Source organism: Pelodiscus sinensis, chromosome 19, assembly GCF_052426305.1.
Source record: "Pelodiscus sinensis isolate ZL-2025 chromosome 19, ASM5242630v1, whole genome shotgun sequence".
Taxonomy (NCBI): Eukaryota; Metazoa; Chordata; order Testudines; family Trionychidae; genus Pelodiscus; species Pelodiscus sinensis.
Genome location: NC_143070.1, coordinates 24,795,082 through 24,811,991, shown reverse-complemented (window position 1 = coordinate 24,811,991; position 16,910 = coordinate 24,795,082). Strand labels below are relative to the sequence as shown.

Below are 16,910 nucleotides of genomic sequence, written 5' to 3'. Positions count from 1 at the left end.
ACAACCGTTCTGAGTCAGACCAAGGGTCCATCTAGCCCAGTAGCCTGTCTGCCGACAATGGCCAGCACCAGGTGCCCCAGAGAGGGTGGACCGAAGACAATGATCAAGCAATTTGTCTCCTGCCATCCCTCTCTAGCCTCTGACAAACAGAGGCCAGGGACACCATTTCTACTCTCTGGCTAATAGCCTTTTATGGACCTAACCTCCATGAATTTATCTAGCTTCTCTTTAAACTGTTATAGTCCTAGCCTTCACAGCCTCATCTGGCAAGGAGTTCCACAGGTTGGCTACATGCTGTGTGAAGAACTTTCTTATATTAATTTTAAACCTGCTACCCATTAACTGCATTTGGTGTCCTCTAGTTCTTCTATTATGAGAACTAATAAATAACTTTTCTTTATTCGCCCAATCTGCACCACTCAAGATTTTATATACCTCTCTGTGGGGGATATGAGTCTCCTCTCTTCTAAACTGAAAAGTCCCAGTTGTTTTAACCTTTCTTCATATGGGACCCATTCCAAACCCCTAATCGTTTAAGTTGCCCTTTTCTGAACCCTTTCCAAGGCCAAAATATCTTTTTTGAGGTGAGGAGACCACATCTGTACACAGTATTCAAGATGTGGGCGTACCACAGTTTTATACAGGGGCAGTAAGATATTCTGCGTCCCTTTCTGAATAATTCCTAGCATCCCATTTGCCTTTTTGATCGCCGCAGCACACTGTGTGGATGTTTTCAGAGAACTATTCACGATAATGCCAAGATCTCTTTCCTGATTTTTCATAGCCAAATTAGCCCCCATCATACTGTATGTATGGTTGGGGTTATTTTTCCCAATATGCATTACTTTACACTTATCCACATTAAATTTCATTTGCCTTTTTGTTGCCCAATCACTCAGTTTGGTGAGATCTTTTGGAGTCCCTCACAGTCAACTTCTGTCTTGACTATCCTAAACAGTTTGGTATCATCCGCAAACGTTACCACCTCACTGCTTACCCCTTTCTCCAGATCATTTATGAATAAATTGAAAAGGATTGGTCCGAGGACTCACCCTTGGGGGACACCACTGGTTACCCCTCTCCATTCTGAAAATGTACCATTTATTCCTACTCTTTGTTTCCTGTCTTTTAATCAGTTCTCATTCATGAAAGGACCTTCCCTCTTATCTCATGGCAATGTAATTTACACAAGAGCCTTTGGTGAGGGACCTTGTTAAAGGCTTTCTGAAAATCTAAGTATACTATATCTACTGGATCCCCCTTGTCTGCATATTTGCTAACCCCTTCAAAGACCTCTAATAGATTAGGAAGACATGATTTCCCTTTATAGAAACCATGTTGACTTTTGTCCAACAAATTATGTTCTTCTACGTGCCTCACAATTTTATTCTTTACTATTGTTTTGTCTAATTTGCCTGGTAGTGAAGTTAGACTTACCGGTCTGTAATTGCCAGGATCGCTTCTAGAGCCCTTTTTAAATATTGGTGTCACAATATTTAAAATCTGAGGACAGTTCCTCAGATTCATCTCCCACAAAGGACAGTGCAAATTTGGGAATCTCCCTATCGTTCTCAGCCATGAAGACTGAAGTCAATGATTTCTGCCAAAAAACGGTTGTGCCGTCGGAGACTCTGAGGGAATTCAAAGGTACCTAGAAGGGATGGAGTAGGGGAAAGTTATTTAAGTATTAGAAACTATTTAATCTTGCCTCTGAAGTCAACACTCCCCTGCTACATTTCCCACATGGAGAATGACGGCCCCATCATGCTGCTTTCCTTAGAGACACTGAGCAAATAGACCCAACTGCTTGCAAATAGAGCCGGGGGTTTTCAAACTCTGAACCTCCTGTTGGTGTCAATGGATCAAAATAGGTAAAGTAAATGTCATGGCAACATCTTTCTCCAGTGCAGCTCTGGGTTATGACAAGAGGTGGTAAGTGACTGAGAGAAACGGGGTGGGAGGGAAAAGTAAATCTCACTTTCAGTTTGTCTCCTGGGGTGGGAATGATGCAGCGATGTTGGCTTCATTGCTGGGAGGAGCCCAAGCAAGAGAGGACACGGAAGATTTCAAATCTTTTCATACTAAACACTTGAGTGTGTCTCTGGTCTCTGATACAAGTGAAATGCAGAGTTCAGCTTGGGGACATAGTTATAAAGAGGAGAGCCTGGAATCTCACCTCTCTTATCCCTTCCCCCACCAGACACTCTGCCCTCTGCACTGGAGAGAGCAAGAGGAAAATCCCTGGGAGTTTTCAGACAAGGTGAGTTTTTCATGTGGAGATTCTAAAAATGAGAAAATTCCAGCGAAATCATCTTCATAGGATTGTCATTGAAGTTACCAACCAAACCCAGTGACCACGGTGCACACAGCCCTAAATTGAGATCAGTGAGGAGCCCCAGGGGCGCTGCATGGGGACCTGCAGACACTTTGAGTATCACTGATCTACGGGCTGTGATGCTAAAGGGGTGACGTTAAAGCACACAACTGATAGCACCTTCAGGCTCAGATTTCACTGCTCAGTCAGTTTCAATACGAGGTTGGTTTCAAACAATAAATAGGCTGAAAGGCTGAGAGCTGACTGGCTTCCATGGTATCAGTTTGTTCATGGCGAGAAACTGCTGGATATGCAAGGGCTCTTCAGTTTAGTGCAGGCCTTGGCAAAACACAGCCCATGGGCCGGATCTAGCTCGCCAGGCCATCGCATCCGGCCCTCTGATGCTCGGCGAGCCATGGGCTACTTCCATACTTGCCACTTCCCACCTGCAAGCCACTCAGAAAGTGAAGGTGAGCCTGGAGATGAAGCAGGAAGGCTACCAGCACTGCTTACACTCCCAGGACAATTGGCTGGTTTCTGGCCAGAAAGGAAGCACCATGCCCCCTCCCCTCCAGCTCATAATTATTCACACACCTACATGGCCCCGCAGCCTGTGTGAGGGTTGGGCAGGCTCCCTGTCTTCCTCAGAGAGGTGTGTGCCTGCTGATCGGGAGTCACTCAGGTAAATCTTATAGCCAAAGCCTGCCTCTGGCACCCCAACCTCTCCCTTCTCCTCTGAATTCTCTGCCCCCTCCTCCACATACCCAAACTCTTTGTCCTCTTCCTGCATCCAAGTATGCAAGAAGCTCTTCATGGTCAGAAACCCTCAGCCCGTTATTTGTCCACTCAGCCGCTTCTCTAAATTAACTTTACTTTAAATATCTCATGAGTAGTTGGCTAATCCAGTGCCCCAGATCACACCTGCCTCTTTCACCCCAACTCCTTCCTAGACCCCTTTCCCTCCTGCATCCCAAAGCCTAACCCAAAGCTCCCTTCTTCTCCCAGTGTCCATCCCATACGCTGTATTTCCTGCTTAATGTCTTGGAAGAGTGCAGCTCTCAACCACTTTCCAAAATCCTGGAGTCTTCCCCCCCGCCCCATCAAAATGAATTGCCCACCCCTGGTCTAGCGGATACAGCTCAGTGAGAGTCAATAACTGAAAGCTGCAGCCAGAGAATTTCAGGCTAGAAAGGAGGCACAAATATTTGATGGGTAAGAGGATTTGCTGCTGAAACCAATCAGCAAAGAACTGGTGAGTTCTCCATCTCTTGATGTCTTCAAATCAACACAGGGTGACTTTCTAGAAAACATGCTGTGGGGGAACAGAGCTTTGTGCCTGGGTAGCTGGGCTAAGTGTAATGGCTTGTGCAGCAGAGGGGACAGACTGCATTGCTAAGGATATCTTCTGATGCCATGAATTTTAAGGTCTTATCTTGCAAACACTCAGCACATGTTTAATAATATGCATCTGAATACTCATATTAACTTCACTTCCTCTCTGTTGTGGAGAAAGTTTATAAAGTCTGTCAGATGAGAGAACCAAAGTTTGGGCTGCAAATCAATGCATGAAGACTAAGGATTATAAATACTGCAGCCGAAATTAAATTAAACATATGTCCATGTTCAGGCAGATGAATATGTGACTTGTTAGCAGAAACACTGGGTGCTGAGAACTGAATCCCATTGTTACAGGCAAAGTAATGTAACTCAAGCCAGGTATTGAGAGAAATAAATACAGCTTTCGGATCTAACTTGTGTGTGGTGTTTATGGAATATCTAGACTCAGCGTTTGCCCAAAACTGCAGAGTCCAGCATGTTTATCACCAGGAACAGAGTCTGAGCAGAATTGGGTGTGGAAAGGATTAAAGCCTTTTTTGAAATGTCTCCAATTTCCCTTCTTCCCCTGCCAGGCTGCAGAACACCCATGTCTGACTCCAGCTCAGCCCCTGGCCTGCAGAGCCAAGGACAGGAAATGGCCGTGGTGGAGCCAGTGAGCTTCGAGGAGGTGGCTGTGTATTTCTCTGAGGAGGAATGGACTCTGCTGGACCCGGGCCAGAGAGCCCTCTACAGGGATGTGATGCAGGAGAATTACGAAGCTGTGAGCTGGCTGGGTGAGGATTCCTGTCCCCTTGTGTAACAGAACCTGGGTGGGCTCTGGAGCAGCTGGGTTGGGTTTGGTTCAGGGTCCCTCATTGCCTGAACCCCCAATATCAGCAGTATCTGCCCCAGTAACCCTGGCTCTTGTGTGAGAGGAGGTTCAGTGACATAATAGCAGTACTGCTCTTCCCACAGCCAAGGTCTCTTTGTGGTTCCCACCATCTTGCCCATGTTGTGCCTTGGCCGGAGTGTCAGTGGAAGGGCCCCGGCAGGGACCAGAGTTGTGGGGCTGGGTGCAGCTGCTCTTAGCGTCTGCTGGGTCCCCTTGTGCTATGGAGCTGAGCCCCTGGAAGGAAGGCGCCAACTCAGAGTCCTTCCTTGCCTCTGGTAGATTCTCTGCAAGCCAGAGAGGCACCAAATGGCAGGCTCAACTGGCCTCAAAAGGAGGGCTGCTGTTGCTGGCAGAGTAGAACCAAGGCTGCAGAAGGGGAGCTGAGCTGCAGGAGCATCTACAAGCAGCAGAGAAGCAGCCCATCCTGTCTCCACCTTGGCTGGCCACAGGAACAGGCCAGCACTGCCCTGGCTGTCTGCAGGACTGACAGCTGTTGTGGGCAGCTGACAGGGCCCACCCAGGCACAGTCAGTCAGGATCAGGAGTGTGGACCATAGGCAGGACCTGAAGTGGCCAGCCAAAGATTCATTTTCCTGATCAGACAATTCCCCTGCCTCCTTCTGACTCAAGTAGAGCATCTGAGCCCAAGAGCAGGGCAAGTCCAGCCCCCGCTAAGAGCTTTGTGGGCAGAGCCCATAGGTCTCTAAAGCTCTGCTGGATCCTTTCCCTCCCAGCCCTAGAGACCTGACATGTGGCAGCTCAAATATGAGTCCTGGATAGAGGCATCAGTCAGTCCTGAAAGTCTTAGAGCTCTCCCCTTATGAGCAATGTGTTCCTGTCCTGCCCAAGTATGGAACAGGCCCTAAGGGAGACTGAGTTGTATCCTGCAGAGTGCAGCAGAGCGCTCAGTTCCCCATGGGAGTCAGCTGGGCTATTCCCAATATGGTGGTAGGTCTGGGGGAGGATGGAATTAGTCTTTCCAGGGATCTTGTACCAGCCAGAGACCAGTCTCTGGAAGGTTGGAAAGGAGCCTGTCTGGATAGGAGACTCAGATCCTGGCTTTGGGAGCAGGAATGGCACAGACCTTAATGAACAAGATCAGCACTTGGTTAATTGCTCCCCGAATAGGATTTCCAGTCTCCAAAAATCGTGTGCTCTCCTGGGTGGAGCAAAGGGAAGAGCTGCAGATCCCGGATCTCCAAGCCTGTGAGTAAGGGGAGATCATCAGCGATACCCACACAGATAAGAAATCAGCTAAACTGACTCAAACCAATTTCTGTGTTCTCATAGCAGATGTTGGTTGTGCGTTTTCATCAAGTCTGACTGGCCCTTCAGCCTGTCATCAACTCCAGTCTGAGAGTGCTGGGTGGGGAATGAGTTATGGGGGAAGCAGAGTGAACTCAGCTCATGATTACTGAATCTTTCCAACCATTCTTTGGGTGTGTCCTCCATTTTCTGTTCAGCATTCAGAATTTTTCTTTCAGCTCAGCTCAGGGAATAACTCCTGTGTGGTTTCTCTCTCCATCCCAGCAGGTGATGGGATGCTGAATGAGAACAGTGAGAGGAGTCTTCAGAAGGAAGGACCTGAGCAAATGTCTCCATGTGGGATGTTAGTGGGAAGATCTGAAGGGCATGTTTCTCGGAGTCCTGAGCAAGGAGAGACTTGTGAGAGTCAAAGTAGTCTACAAAGGCAGCAGGAAAACCATCCTGGAGTGGGACAGGGTAAATCCAGTCATAAGAGCAGAAGGTTGAATACAAACACAGAAACTGTTCAAAAGAAAATCCTCCATCAACGTTCACCTTGTTCTTGCAGTGACTGTACAACTCTTATTAAACATGAAAGAGCCCAAACAGGAGAGAAACCCTTCAGCTGCTCGGACTGTGGGAAAAGTTTCAGTAATAGGTCACAGCTTCTTATCCATAGGAGAACCCACACAGGAGAGAAACCCTTCAGCTGCTCTGATTGTGGGAAAAGCTTTAGTCAGAGGTCAAACCTTGTTAGGCATAGGAGAGCCCACACAGGAGAGAAACCCTTCAGCTGCTTGGACTGTGGGGAAAGTTTCAGTGGTAGGTCACAGCTTCTTATCCATAGGAGAGCCCACACAGGAGAGAAACCCTTTAGCTGCCCTGACTGTGGGAAAACCTTCAGTCAGAGGTCACAGCTTGTTAGGCATAGGAGAGCCCACACAGGAGAGAAACCCTTTAGCTGCTTGGACTGTGGGAAAAGCTTCAGTCAGAGCTCACGGCTTGTTAGGCATAGGAGAGCCCACACAGGAGAGAAACCCTTCAGCTGCTTGGACTGTGGGAAAAGCTTTAGTCGGAGGTCAAACCTTGTTAGGCACAGGAGAGCCCACACAGGAGAGAAACCCTTCAGCTGCTTGGACTGTGGGAAAAGTTTCAGTGATAGGTCACAGCTTCTTATCCATACGAGAGCCCACACAGGAGAAAAACCCTTCAGCTGTTCTGACTGTGGGAAAAGCTTTAGTCGGAGGTCAAACCTTGTTAGCCATAGGAGAGCCCACACAGGAGAGAAACCCTTTAGCTGCCTTGACTGTGGGAAAACCTTCAGTCAGAGGTCACAGCTTGTTAGGCATAGGAGAGCCCACACAGGAGAGAAACCCTTTAGCTGCTTGGACTGTGGGAAAAGCTTCAGTCGGAGCTCACGGCTTGTTAGGCATACGAGAGCCCACACAGGAGAGAAACCCTTCAGCTGCTTGGACTGTGGGAAAAATTTCAGTGACAGGTCACAGCTTGTTGTGCATAAGAGAACCCACACAGGTGAGAAACCCTTCAGCTGCTCGGACTGTGGGAAAAGATTCAGTAACAGGTCACAGCTTGTTGTCCATAAGAGAGCCCACACAGGAGAGAAACCCTTCAGGTGCTCTGACTGTGGGAAAAGCTTCAGTCAGAGGTCAACCCTTGTTATCCATGGGAGAGCTCACACAGGAGAGAAACCCTTCAGGTGCTCTGACTGTGGGGAAAGCTTCAGTCGGAGGTCACAGCTTGTTATCCATTGGAGAGCCCACACAGGAGAGCAACCCTTCAGATGCTCTGACTGTGGGAAAAACTTCACTCGGAGGTTACAGCTTGTTAGGCATATGAGTGCCCACACAGGAGAGAAACCCTTCAGCTGCTTGGACTGTGGAAAAGCCTTCGGTCAGAGGTCATACCTTGTTAAGCATATGAGAGCCCACACAAGGGAGAAATGCTTCAGCTGCTCGGACTGTGGGAAAACCTTCAGTCAGAGGTCAACCCTTGTTATCCATGGGAGAGCTCACACAGGAGAGAAACCCTTCAGGTGCTCTGACTGTGGGGAAAGCTTCAGTCGGAAGTCACAGCTTGCTATCCATAGGAGAGCCCACACAGGAGAGCAACCCTTCAGATGCTCTGACTGTGGGAAAAACTTCACTCGGAGGTTACAGCTTGTTAGGCATAGGAGTGCCCACACAGGAGAGAAACCCTTCAGCTGCTCGGACTGTGGAAAAGCCTTTGGTCAGAGGTCATACCTTGTTAAGCATAGGAGAGCCCACACAAGAGAGAAATGCTTCAGCTGCTTGGACTGTGGGAAAACCTTCAGTCAGAGGTCCCACCTGGTTAGTCATAGGAGAGCCCACACAGGAGAGAAAGTCTTCAGCTGCTCTGACTGTGGGAAAACCTTCAGTCAAAGGTTTAACCTTGTTAGGCATAGTAGAGCCCACACAGGAGAGAAACCCTTCAGCTGCTTGGACTGTGGGAAAAGTTTCAGTCAGAGGTCACACCTTGTTAGGCATAGGAGATCCCACACAGGAGAGAAACCCTTCAGCTGTTCTGAATGTGGGAATAGCTTCAGTAAGAACGCAATGCTTATCATCCATAGGAGAGCGCACTCGGGAGAAACCCTTTAGCTGCTCTGACTTTAGGAAATGCTGCAGTCAGAGGTCACACCTTGTTATCCATAGAAGAGAAATTCTTCAACTGCTCTGACTTTGGGAAATGCTATGGTGAGAGTTCAAGGCTTGTTGCATATAGTTGAACCCACATAGGTGAGAAATCCTATAGTGGTGGTGAGCAAAATTTTCTCTGTTGGCACAATCCAGCCTGCCTTAGACTTTGATCCTGTCCACAAGGCAGTATCAGGCCCCACCTCCAAATGAGCATGTGCTGAGGGAGAAGGAGCTTAGTCCCATCCCCTTTTTGTGCTTTGTAGCCACTAGAGAGGAGGCAGCACTAGGCTGAATCTTTGCCACACAACCTGAGGCCGGCAGTAGAGGCAGTGCTGCCACTGCACTGCTGGCCTCCAGGGCCACATGGCCATTTCAGGGGTGCTTCTGGGGCTGATCCTGGGCAGCATGGCTGCAGCAGCAACACCTCCAGCCCTGGACTGAATGGGTGCAGCTGTGGTGCCTCCGGTGTCTGGGGCTGGTCCTGTCCTGTGTGACCAGGACAGTGCGGCTGCAGAGGTTGCTGCAAGGGGGCCCAAAGACAGGTAATATTTGCTGTCTTTCCCAGATGCTCCCTCCCAATCTCCTCAATTCCCTTTTCCCCCATCATCCAACAGCCCCAGCTTGCACTGACACCCTCCTTTTTTCTTGCACCCTTTCTCTTGGCCACACACTGCACCCTCCCCCTGGCCAGACACCTGCCTGCTTCTTCATCCCAGATCCTTCCTCAAGATCCCAACACTTTCTTGAGGCCCCTGTCACATTATTGGATTTTAAGGTGAACGTATAGATCACTGCTGTGCTCACGGGGAACTGTTTGCCCCAAATTTGGTACAGAGTGGGCCACGTGAGGTCAAATGAAAGCTGATATTGTGCTGATTCTATGTATGGTATTCATGTACCTGTTTGGATTTTGTATGGGGAGTTATGACTATGGGCTCTGCTGATGCTGTGTATGGACTGCCTGTCATGAAGATGGAATGTCCAATGAGTGACTATGCTAATCAGTATGGCTCCAAGGACAATGGCTCTCCGGGTGGCCAATACACAGCTGAAGAATGTGTGTGGAAAGCTGCAAAGCAGCCAGGGCACAATGTCTGCTGGCATATGAAACAGATCACTTGACCATATGACTATCTCCAGCTTGGGAGACACCAGAAATGAATATCAAATGCCATGAGGGGGGCTCAATCTTGTCTTCAGTCTTGCTACTTATCCCAGATGCAGCCTTGCTAAGGACAGAGACACGGAAAGGATTGCTGACCCATCCTGACATACAATGTATGCCAGAGACTTCTATGCTATTAATTTGTAACATCTCCACTAAGATTCTGCAACAAGAACGTATTCATTGATGTATGTAATGTATTCTCCTTAACAACCTTACTCTCAACCTTTTCTTTCATTTTTTAATAAACCTTTAGATTCTAAAGGATTGGTCCACTGTGATCTTGTGGGTAAGATCTAAAGTATAAATTGACCAGGGATTCATGGCTGGTTCTTTGGAACCGGGTGGGTCTGTTCTGGGTTGGAGAGATTGGGCTGTATAACCCCTTACTTGTATGTAAGCCCAGGTTTGATTGTGGCACAGGAAGAGCTGGGGTATCTGAGGAGTTTTGCTCATGAGGCTGACTGCAGGCTGACTGCGGACTTCAAACCCTGGCCTAATGAGGTGGTAAATAAATGTACTCACCTTTCTTTGGGTATCAGCCTCCGATCCCTGATCAGCTCACAACCCTGGATCCCAGACTAGCCCCCAAACTGTAGGGAACAGGTACAGGTGAAAATATGCAGAGGATTTATTGTTTCACACAGCTGGTGGAATACCCATCAAGGGGTTAACCTGATGAGCGCTAACTTAACCAAAACAAACATTAGGTTATAAAGGCAACAGATGGGCGGAGGGGAAGCAATTTCATAGGTTCTAGCAGCAAGGTATAATGAGCATATAAGCCAATGGACTATAAAGATTACACAGGATCTCCGCCCATTGCCAGTTAGACATGTTATCAATAATACAAAATTATTCTTAACAAGCTAAAGAAGCCAACATAAACAAAATGGAAATGTTGATGGTATCTTGTTTGTGAATTGTGTATTGCGAGATGATTATTTCCTTGCAACCTTACTCTCAACCTTGGGATCCTAATTTATTTCATTGCGAGATGATTATTTCCTTGCAACCTTGGCATAGTCCTTGGGATCCTAGTTTATTTATCTGAATTTACAGGAGACAGAGAGAGAACCTGCGCAGCCTGGCTGGGACCAGCCAGACCTTATAGAAGTGAGGCCCCTTTGGAATGTGGTTGCCAGGGGAACCAGGATCACAGTAGCTACTGTCTGTGTGCTTTCCAGGCCTGGCCTAATAATTTAGCATTTGAGTACTCAGTTCTCAGCAAGATACTATGGACTGCCTCAGTTTACCCTACAGCCTAGGTCTCAGTGGGCCATGCCAGCTGCCAGCCACCTTGACATTATTAGCACCAGATTTCAAACCATCTAGACTAGCCAGCCCCCTTCACAGAGAGGGCCTTGCAGCTGCCTGAGGCACCTTTTGGAATGGGCCACTTGTGACACGTGTTCCTGTAGGCTGGCTAGCTCAGTTGGTTTGTATGTGGTGCTAATGATACCAGTGTCAGGTTCAAGCCCTATTCTGGCCAAAGGGATATTTGAGGTGGTGAGTTTCCCCCCCTTTAGCTACCTGGTGTGGACAAGGAAGCAGAAACAAGATTTGCAGGACTCATGCCAAAGATCTGAGAGGAGGAGGCTCCAGCCTGCACAGACCCACTGGTTGAAAGGGCCTCGGCCTGGCCTGCTTTCCCCAAGAGCAGGACAACTCTCCTCTTCCCTCCATTGTCCCCAGTGGGGTGACCTGATACCCAACTTCCTGCTGCCATAGTGGCTACCCCAAGGCTCCCTGCAGGGGGCAGGATCCCCAGCCCAAGCCACAGAGGGAGGCTCAATATGTCCAGGGGGGCCCTACCCTGGCAGGAACGTCTCCCCCTTATTCTCACAATTCTCTTCCCTTCTTAGAAGCTAGAAATTGCAGTTTGTGGTTTGTTCTCTCTTTGGCTCTACTAAAGCTGTACCCCAGGACTACACTTTTCCTTCATATAACCGGTGAAAGCCAAGAGCAAATTGCTTGTCATCTGAGAATATAACTGGAAGAAAGGTATCACCCAGCATGAGGTTTGAATCCATGACCCTAAGATGAGGGCTGTGTCTACATTGGCAAGATTGCCGCTTTTCCGCAAAATCTTGCCACCTGTCTACACTGGCCTTGAGTATTTGTGCAAGAACACTGATGTTGTAATGTACAAAATCAGTGCTTCTTGCACAAATACTCCGATGCTCCCGCTCAGGCATAAGCCCTCTTGTGCCAGTATTCTTGCACAAGAGGCCAGTGTAGACAGCAACGTTAATTTCTTGCACAAGAAAGCCCAATGGCTAAAATGGCCATTGGAGTCTTCTTGTGCAAGAGAGCGTCTACACTGGCATGGATACTTTTGCACAAAAGCAAATCTTTTGCGCAAAGGCACATATCAGAATAGACGCTCTTTTGTGCAAATACTTATAATGGAAAAACTCTTCTGTTAAAAGTGTTTGCGCAAAATCATGCCTAAGAGTTTCATGCGCTGCCACCCTTGCTAGCCAGGAGTAGGTGCCCCACAAATGGCCAGTCACCGAGTAGCAGGAGCTGAGTGTTCTCAAGTGCCTGACTCAAGGCTCTGTCTTGCCCCCACTGGGGGGTCCTGGAATCCACGGTTCCAAAGCCTCTCCTGACTCACCCACTTCTTTTCCCACAAGAAATGGCCCCATTTCAGTCTCTCAAGTGACAGGAGAAGGAACCATGTTCAGGATTCCTCTTCGTGTAGCAGCCAGGGGAGAGGGAAGGAATTCATACCCCTTCAGGATTATTGCCCTCAGGGCACCAAATTGGGCTAGTCCCAATTTCTTCCCCAGGAGAAAGGAGGCACTGTTTGCAGAGTGGCATGGACTGAGCTTGGGGGCCAGGTGGGTGATCTGCCCTGCAGCTGTGATGGCATCAACCCCCTCGCACTGGCCTGGAGAGTCTGGAGACAGAGCTCCAAGGAGCATCAGACACCCAGTGAGAGACACAGAATTGCCTCCAGTGACACTAAGGCCAAAGCACATGAAAAACCTCCTAACAAACCAGCCCAGCCCCAGCAGGTCCCACTGAGACTTGAGCTCAACTTGCAGGATTCAGAGGCCTAAGTGCTGCCCCTTATACGATGGCACCTACAACTGGTGCTGTTGATGGGCACCTGGGACTCTCAGCTCTCAGTCTGGCCTCTCCTCTCCTGGCTTCCCCCCAGCCACTTCCTCTCTCAGGGCTCTCTATCCTGCCCCAGCTTGGCTGCTCTCAGGTCAATTCCTTGTTAGGACCAGTCTCAATCTGCGGTCAGAGAGGGTCCCTCCTACCTGAGATGTCTGTTACACAGAAGTCTCTTGTTCTCTGCCCAGTTCCCAACAATGGCTGCAAACAGCTGTTCTCTATGGGGGTGAAGCTTAGTGGTAGAGTGTTTGGCTGCACATCAAGTAATGCTGGGTTCAGAGCCAAGCGCCCCCTTTAAAAAACATTTCCCTCTAACAGAAACATTTGCCTTTCCATTTCCATCCCACTCTGGATTTCTGGTGTCTGTGGATTCTTTAAAGGAATACAAACCCTTACTGCTGTCCTGTGCCAATGCGCATAAACCAGGCAAACCCGTCCCTCAGCTGGAACCAGCACAAACCCGCTACATGTCGGTTTCTATTCCCGTCATCGCAACAAGGGTGGGACGTGAAAGCCCATTGGCAAGTCTTTGGACTCCTAGGGCTGTCCAGCGGGGGAGGAATGGCCTAGTTTGTGTTGCATTTATGAGAGAAATTGCTCTGATGTGGGACTGAGAATGTGACTGGAGATGTGCAGGAGCCTGTTACAAACAGACAAGAGACACTTTTATCAGCCTGTCTGGTGCCCATTCCTACCTTTCTGTGTGCACACAACATACCTCCTCATTAATGGCCACCTGCCTTTCACAGAGATTATTGATCCTCCTGACTTTCAGATGCATTCCTGCGACAGCTGTTTAAACATAATGGCCACTTATTCTGGAAAAGCAGCCACTTTTCCGGAATATCTTGCGAACTGTCTACACTGGCCCCTTGCTTTTCTACTGTAAAATTGTCAGTGTTTTTCTGGAAAAACTATGCTGCTCCCGTTCAGGCAAAAGTCCTTTTCCAGAAAAACTGTTCTGGAAAAGGGCCAGTGTAGACAGCACAGTAGTCTTTTCCGCAAAAAAGCCCCAATCGCGAAAATGACGATTGGGGCTTTTTTCCGGAAAAGCGCATCTACATTGGCCATGGACGCTTTTCCGGAAAAAGTGCTTTTCCAGAAAAGCATCCTGCCAATGTAGACGCGCTTTTTCCGGAAATACTTATAACAGAAAACTGTTCCGTTTTAAGCATTTCTGGAAAAGGGTGACAGTGTAGACGTAGCCAATGTGCTTCTATTGTATGATGAGTAGCAGAGTGTCTCTGAGATACCTCCGGTAGGGCTGTTATGTCAGCACCTAACTAATTGCACTGTTACACTCCTGGGGAGATGCCGCTGGTGTTTTTAATCTTATGGGCTACTTCTACACTGGCACCCTTTTCCGGAAATGCTTAAAATGGAACAGTCACAGCAGCCTCTGCACCCGCTCCAGGCTTGTGGTTTCCTTCTTCCCAACACTCCTCCCCAATCAGCCTTTTCCTGAACCAGCAGTTCCATGGGTGGCCAGGGGAGGCCTCTTCTGTGTCCCAGAAGGAAGGGGAAAACATGAGCAAAGGCCACAGCAAGGCACCACTGGGATTTGACCCCAGGATTTCCTGCTTACAAGGCAGGCACTTTAGCCAGCTAAGCCATGGTGCCCTTTTTGGCTACCCCCCGAGAATGGAGCTTTTCCAGGATACCTTTTGTAGCCAGGAAACACTGCCCTGTCTATGGGCGGCAGGTTTGTATAATTTTTGGTGGTGCCCCATTAGCCACGCTCCCTACCCCCGTTAGCCACGCCTCTGGAGGTAACACGCTCGGGGCAAGATGGACACACTACCAGAAGTAAACAGTGTCATGTCACCCCTCTCGAAGGTTTTTCCCACCATCCTCCTACCAACAGGGATTAGTTTGGCCCCCACCAAACTCCCTGCGTGGAACTATCCTGCAGTTGCATTAACCCAATGCATGTGACATTAACTCGGGGGCAGAGAGCTGGGGGAAGTGTCCCCTCTGAGGCTGTCTACACTCACGGCTTCTTGTGCAAGTACAGCTGTTCTTGCGCAAGAACCCACAGAGCAGCCACACTTCCCGCCTGCTCTTGTGCAAGGAAATTTACAGTACGACATGGTAAGAGAGGGCATCTTGCTTAAGAGCTATGCTCCTTTCTAACAGGTGTAAGCTATCTTGCGCAGGAGGGCAGTGTGGATGGTCGGCAGGGATTTCTTGCACAAGAAACCCTGATGGCTAAAATGGCCATCAGAGCTTTCTTGGTCAAGAGAGCATCCACACTGCCACAGATGCTCTTGCTCAAAAGCACAGCTCGCATATGGCAGTGTGGACGTGTTCTTGTGCAAGACTTCTTACACAAGAACCCTTGCGCAAGATGTTCTTGCACAAGAAACCTCCAGTGTAGACATAGCCTAAGAGTTTTCTCTCATGAGCAGAATGAATTTTGTGTTGTGCACCTGTACTGTGTTCATGTGGCTTGTTTGGATGTGCCACTGTGGCACTCAAGTTATTAATACATATTTTTAAACCTTTACCTTTTCTCTCTGCTGCCATGTCTTTTCCCCTTGTTCCATCAGCTCCCCTGGTGCCTGCTGCCCCCCAACCCCTCACCCTCCTCTGCTGTCCTGATTCCTGCCCTTCTCACTGCCCTCAGCCCTCCTGCAACCTGCCCCCTCCACCAGCCCTTCTCCCGCCTCATGCCCACTCCTTCAGTAGCCCCACTCTAATCATGTGAGCTACCCCTCCTCATCCCCTCTTCTAACACCTCCCTCTACACACTTGCCCTGCCTCTCTCCTCTGGTGCTGGTCACTCCCCTGCAGGTCTCTGCCCTTCTGCTTCACCCCCAGAATCCCCTGGCATCTGCACCTTCCCTTAGCCCTGCACCCTCCTGGTGCCTCCCCCGTCCCTTACTGTCCTGCCCCCTTTTTCCCTGATGCCCACCTCCTCACCATTCTCTGCCCCATTCCCCTTCTGCCCCTCTGTGCCCTCACACATGACTTGCTCCATCCCCACCTTTCTCATGCCCTCTCCTTTCAAGCCTTCTCCCAGCACCTTCCCATCCCTGCTCTAGCCCCCAATGCCCTTACCCTCTCCTCTCCTTTCCTTTCCCAGCATCACCCTGTCCCCCCTCCTACTGACACGTCCCCTCCTGCCCTTTTCCTCATTGTCTGCACTTGGCCCCTGGCATTTGTCTCTCCTCCACCCTGTCTCTTGGTGTTTTCCTCCTCCTTTGCATAAGCCCCTTCCTCTCCCACTCCCTCCCCCTAGTTTTTCCCCTCTCCTACCTTCTGCCTTCCACTTTACAGGGCTGGAGTCTACGTTCGGGCCTCGGACTCCAAACCCAGAGCTGCTAGGCCATGCGGCGCCGAGCACTTTTAAATTCCCGGGCTGGGACGTCACGCCCGGGCATCCTCCCTACCCACCTGTGAACGCCGTGCATGGCAGCAGCAGCCGGTGAGGGGGAGCCACACCAAGAGCTGTGCACGGCAGGGACAGGATAGGGTCAAGGGGGACGCTCTGGGGGTGGGGTGGGAGGATGCACATGGGGGTCGGGCCTGCTACGGGCAGAGCCAGGGCAGAGACCCAGCTCCAAATATTGCTGGAGCAGGGCTCTGGCTCTGAATAGTAACTCGCCGCCCATGGTGCCTGGCACACTTCTGGGTTCAGGGCATGGGGCCTGATTTGGGGGAATCAGTCGAATTGGCCTAAGACCGGCCCTAGCTGGAGGGACAATTCACAACATAAAATTATATGGAAAGACCTCATTTGTGGTGTCACTTCTCCAAATTTCTCTTTTCCTTCTGTCCATAGCACTGTGGGACCCTCTGTACTAATACTTACCCCAGCCTTTCAAAACACTCCGCCTATGACGAATGAGGTGTCAGATCGTAACGGCGATGGCCCGAATAAGAGTCTGCTGCTCTCTGTGACACCCAAGTAAAAGGACCAGACTTCCACACCACAGTGGGAAAGAATTGTTTTATATCTGGGTATAAGGCAGTGTCCTACGCACGGTTCCCTGTAAGCCCATTTTCCCAGAACACCTACTACAGGTTCCAGGGAGGTGGGGACCATGCGCCCTCCTTCCTCCTTGTGGCATGGCCCCACCTCCCTGTGGTGCTGGGTGGGGCTTGGCTCCTGCAGGGCGGGGCCTGGGCAGAAAGGGGCAGGGTTAGGGGTAGGGCTTGTTTCCTCCAG

General features: G+C 49.6%; 2 protein-coding genes and 1 non-coding gene across 3 annotated transcripts in view; 2 read left to right on the top strand and 1 right to left on the bottom strand.

The window, feature by feature from the left end:
- The window catches only part of LOC142820483 (butyrophilin subfamily 1 member A1-like), a 646,031-nt gene that overhangs the window by 1,236 nt on the left and 627,885 nt on the right, over positions 1-16,910 (top strand). The window lies entirely within an intron of this gene.
- LOC149522351 (uncharacterized) lies at positions 1,849-8,081 on the top strand. Its single transcript, XM_089771014.1, is given in 4 exon segments — positions 1,849-2,260; positions 4,225-4,425; positions 6,053-7,918; positions 7,921-8,081. Coding segments are annotated over 3 exon segments (2,085 nt in total). The 5' UTR covers positions 1,849-2,260; positions 4,225-4,238; the 3' UTR covers positions 7,953-8,081.
- Positions 14,286-14,359, bottom strand: TRNAT-UGU (transfer RNA threonine (anticodon UGU)). Its single transcript has one exon. It is a non-coding gene; the product is annotated as a tRNA-Thr (tRNA).